This window comes from Orycteropus afer, unplaced genomic scaffold (assembly GCF_000298275.1).
Source record: "Orycteropus afer afer isolate SDZICR_OR568_19922 unplaced genomic scaffold, OryAfe1.0 scaffold00317, whole genome shotgun sequence".
In the NCBI taxonomy this organism is placed as follows: Eukaryota; Metazoa; Chordata; class Mammalia; order Tubulidentata; family Orycteropodidae; genus Orycteropus; species Orycteropus afer.
In genome coordinates, this window is record NW_006921904.1 from 2,299,712 (window position 1) to 2,304,399 (window position 4,688).

General features: G+C 41.4%; 1 protein-coding gene across 1 annotated transcript in view; it reads right to left on the reverse strand.

Annotated features, from left to right (window-relative positions):
- RETREG1 (reticulophagy regulator 1) overlaps nt 1–4,688 on the reverse strand; it is a 245,761-nt gene that overhangs the window by 155,120 nt on the left and 85,953 nt on the right. Inside the window, exon 3 of the mRNA XM_007951902.2 lies at nt 1,750–1,780. Coding sequence (XP_007950093.1) covers nt 1,750–1,780 — 31 coding nt within the window. The remainder of the gene's footprint in view (nt 1–1,749; nt 1,781–4,688) is intronic.

Consider the following 4,688-nt stretch of genomic DNA (forward strand, 5'->3'; position numbering starts at 1 on the left):
TTCAAACCCACCAGCCACTCCTCGGAAGGAAGGTTGGGCAATCCTACTTCTGTAGTGATACTGCCTCAGAAACCCAAGGAGGGGTCGCTATGAGTCGGGAGCGACTCGACGGCAAATAACAGCAACATACCTGAAATAAGCTTTATTCCTATGAATGCAGATTTCCAAAGTGCGTTAAATAAAAGGTGAAAGATTTACATGGTCTGAAGAGAAACCAGAGACACATGGAAACAAGTAGTCCGAGGGACTCGTGGACCATGAGAACCTCAGCCTATGAGACCATGAAGAAGAACCATGAGACCAGAAGAACTAGATGGTGCCTGGCTACCACTGTCAACCATTTGGAAAGGGATCAGTCCAGGATATCAAGGACAGACTGGGAGAACAATGTGGAACTAAATACAAAATCATTTTTAGAAAAAGGACCAGGTTTACTGGTCTGATAGCGTCTGGTAAGAACCCGGAGACTATGCACCCTAGTTACCCTTCACATCTGGAACTGAACTCACTCCTGGGGCTTCCAGCCAAACAACAGACAGGCATATGAGGTGAACATTTACCTCAGATAAACACACTCCTGAGAATGATCAATCGATCGATCGTGGGAGAACAGAAGGGCAGTATTTGCACAGGGAGATGGCTCTGGGAGCATGAATGCATAGGAAGAAAGAACACAGGGGAGAGGCAACTACAGGGAGGAAATGAGAAGAGAGATGTTCCATTGTGAGGAATTGCAGTCAATGTCATGAAACAAAATATGTATAAGCTGCTATATGGAAAATCAATTTACTCCATAAACTTTCACCCAACACAATAAAAATTTAAATTAATAAAAAAATTGCATTATATAAATACCAGCCCCTCTCAGGATTTGGAAGTTATGGTTTCTTCACAGAGTGCTTCATGAAATTATTTTGTCATTGTTTTTGAGTAGCTGTTTCAAGACATCCACGTTGAGACAAATCAAGGACCCCAACCATCCATACCACAGAGAACTGTCAGTAATACAAAGATATTTTTAAGGCAGAATTTTAAAACTAAGTTAACTCCCAGCAAAATATTACAAGATTAGGAACTTTCACCCATTCTTCATTTTTCTACTTCTCATCTACACAGCTGGTGAAGCGTATTTGGTTCCCCTCATACATGGCCCAAGCTCGTTTCTTTTTCCATTCAGAATTAGCTCCTTGACTTCAGGACAGACAGTGTTAGATGAAAGGGGAGTTCATGTTTGCCCTGGCTGGGAAGGGAGCCAAGAGGATGGTCAACAACCGTCAAAGCTAAGAGAAACGCACCCCGTCCTCATTGCCTTTCCCCACAGCAAAGGCCTCTGCACTTATAACTCAGTTAACCTTCCAGAATGTTCCAGGAATATTCTATGACTGCAGCACTGTCCTGTTCTTCTACTAAGACAGCAATGTATGTGCCTCAAACTGAAGTCTGAAAGGAAATCCCAAATGAAAATACCTCCCTCCCTTCACTTCAAAGACCTCACACAGGATGACTCTCACAAATTTATGTTGTCCACTAGTGTAACAAGAGACAATCATTTCTTAGAATGAATTTCAATTTTATGCTTGTCCTCAATTCAACCGAATTTTTCTTTTATTTTCCCACTTATGTAAATCGCTATAGGATTTGGGTGAGTCCTGTCACTATAATGCTATTTTATAGCTAGATCTTGGCCACTAAGTCATCTCCTGTCACCTTATCCTCTGTTAGCCATGATATTGAAGGAAAGTTCCCTACCTTTCGCTGAGGCTTCTCCACAACTGTGCACCTGTAACAAGAAGTAGTAAAATGTGAAATTTAACCAAGGTACATTTCTCCTGAGGCATTTTTTTTTTCAATTTAGAAGTATTCCAAGCAACTTAAATTTGAATGCTTACTTAGCTCTTCAAATTCTAGAAACTAGCAAATCATACAATGTATATGTATACATCCATGGCTAATTTAGAGAATTAATTAGTCAGTAAATATTTATTGAGATTCTATTATATACAAAATATCTTGGATACGTTCTTAGAAGAACAAGTGGGGCAAAGCCATCAGGCCTAGCTTTTACCAGTGGAACATCTACTGTAGTAACAAACACACAAACAGCAAAAGACAAAATAAATAAATGGGACTTCATAAAAATTAAAAACTTTCGTTCATCAATAGACTTTATCAAAAAGGTAAAAACACAAGCTATCAACTGGGAGACTATCATCAGAAACCATTTATCCAGCAAGAATCTAACAATCAAACTATATTTTTAAAAATTTTCACAACTTCACAGGGGACACCAAGCTCAAGTGGCATAACATAATACACAAAACATTGTTCCAACTCCTACTTTGGTGAGTAGCAACTGGGATCTTAAAAGCTTACAAGCAGCCATCTAGATGCATAGATGGGTCTCTCCTTGTCCAAAGCAAAGAAGAATGAAGAAAACCAAAGACACATGGAAATAATTAGTCCTAACGACTGGTACACCATGCAATCCTCAGCCTATATGACTATGAAACCAGAAGAACTAGATGGTGCCTGGTTACCACTGTCAACCACTTGGTGGGGGATCTATGTCAGAGATCCTGGATAGAGAGGGAGAACAATATGGAAAAAAACTCAAAATCATTTGGGGAAAAAAAGGCGGCGGGGGGGGACCAGATTTGCTGGCCCGATAGAGCCTGGTGGATCTACTGAGACTATGGCCCCTAGCTGCCCTTCAGGTCTGGAAATGAACCCACACCTTTGGCTTACAGCCAAACAAAAGACAGGTATAGGAGTTGAAAATTTACCTGAGGTAGATACACTCCTTGGAAAGAACAATCATGGGAGAAAGAAGGGCTGTTTATGCACAGGGAGACAGCTCAGGGGGTGGGGGTGCATGGAGGGATGGATATAGGGAAGAGGTGACTGTCAGGAAGAAGTGGGAGGGGAGCTGTTGCATTGTGGAGAACTGTGATCAATGCCATGAGACAAAGTGTATGTGAACTGCTGTATGGAAAGTGAATTTGCTCTGTAAATTTTCACCCAAATCACAATAAAAAAATAAAAATAAAATTTTATTTTGAGAACTTAACAACAAAAAGACAAATAACTCAATCATAAAGTGGCAAAGGACTTGAATAGATATTTCCCCAAACAGAACATTCAAATGGCTGCCAAATACACAAAAATATACTTGGTGTCATTAGCCATCAGAGGTACACAAATCAAATCCACACTGAGACACAATTTTACTCCCACTAGGATGACAAAGGAGCTCTTGTGGTACAGAGGTTAAAGCATCTGGCTGCGAACCAAAAGGCTGCCAGTTCAAATCTACCAGCATCTCCACAAAAGGAGGACAAAGCAATCAATCAACTTCCATGAAGATCTACCACCTTGAAAACCCAACAGGGGCCTCTGTGAGTCAGGATCTACTCAATGGCATTGAGTTGGGGTTTTTTCTTTGTTGTTGTTAGGTGTCATCTTGTCATTTTGACTCACAGTGAGCTCATGTACAACAGAAGGAAACACGGCCCGGTCCTGTGCCACCCTCACAGCCGATGCTACGCCTGAGCCCATTGTTACAGCCACTGTGTCAATCCATCTCATTGAGACTGTTCCTCTTTGTCACTTTTATCCACTGCACCAAGCATGATGTCCTTCTTCAAAGACTAGGCCCACTTGATAACAAAGTACATGAGACAAAGTCTTGCCATCCTTGCTCCTAAGGAGCATTTGGGCTGTACTTCCTCCAAGACAGATTTCTTTGTTCTTCTAGCAGTCTATGGTATATTCAATATTCTTCACCAATGTCACAATTATGCATTAATTCTTCTTTGGTGTTCCTTATTCATTTGCCAGCTCTCACATGCATATGAGGTTACTGAATAGAGCATGGCTGGGGTCAGTGACATCTTTCCTCTTAACACTTTAAAGATGTCTTTTGCAGTATTGATTTGGGTGAAGAGAAGGGCAACATACTAAATGTGAGTGATCAACACAGTGGCATTGAGGAAGAAGACATAGAGAGGTGCATGGGAGGTACATACAACAAAGATGAACCCTTTTGTACTGAACCCATATAGTACTGCATTGTCAGTGAAGGCAAACGTGGATATAGAGGTGGATACATGTGTGCACAGGCTGAACTATTAGATATGTCTATGCAGGGGGTGGTACCCAAGACTATTTATAGGGTTGGCAGACAATGTTTCTACAAGTGTATTTGTATGTTTTCTAAGAACTCCCAAGTAGATAGTAGAGCTGACAAGAAACAAGGGTGTAGTCACTTCTTGGTTAGAGCCAGCTACCCAAAGAGAGAGAGTAGTTGGACATGTGGGCTCCGGACCATAGTAGCAGGGGACATCAAGCTCAACTGGCATAATATACTATACAAAACATTGTTCCACATCCTCCCTTGGCGAGTAGCAACTAGGATCTTAAAAGCTTGCAAGTGGCCATCTAGATGCAATGATTGATCTCTCCTCATCCAGAGCAAACAAGAATGAAGAAAACCAAAGATGCATGGAAACAGTTAGTCCAAGTGACTGGCACACCATGTGATCCACAGCTTATACAACGATGAGACCGAAAGAACTAGAAGGTGCCCAGCTACCACTGTCAACCACACGGAGGGGGATCTATGTAGGAGATCCTGGATAGAGTGGGAGAACAATGTGGAACCAAACTCAAAATCATTTGGGGGGGAAAAA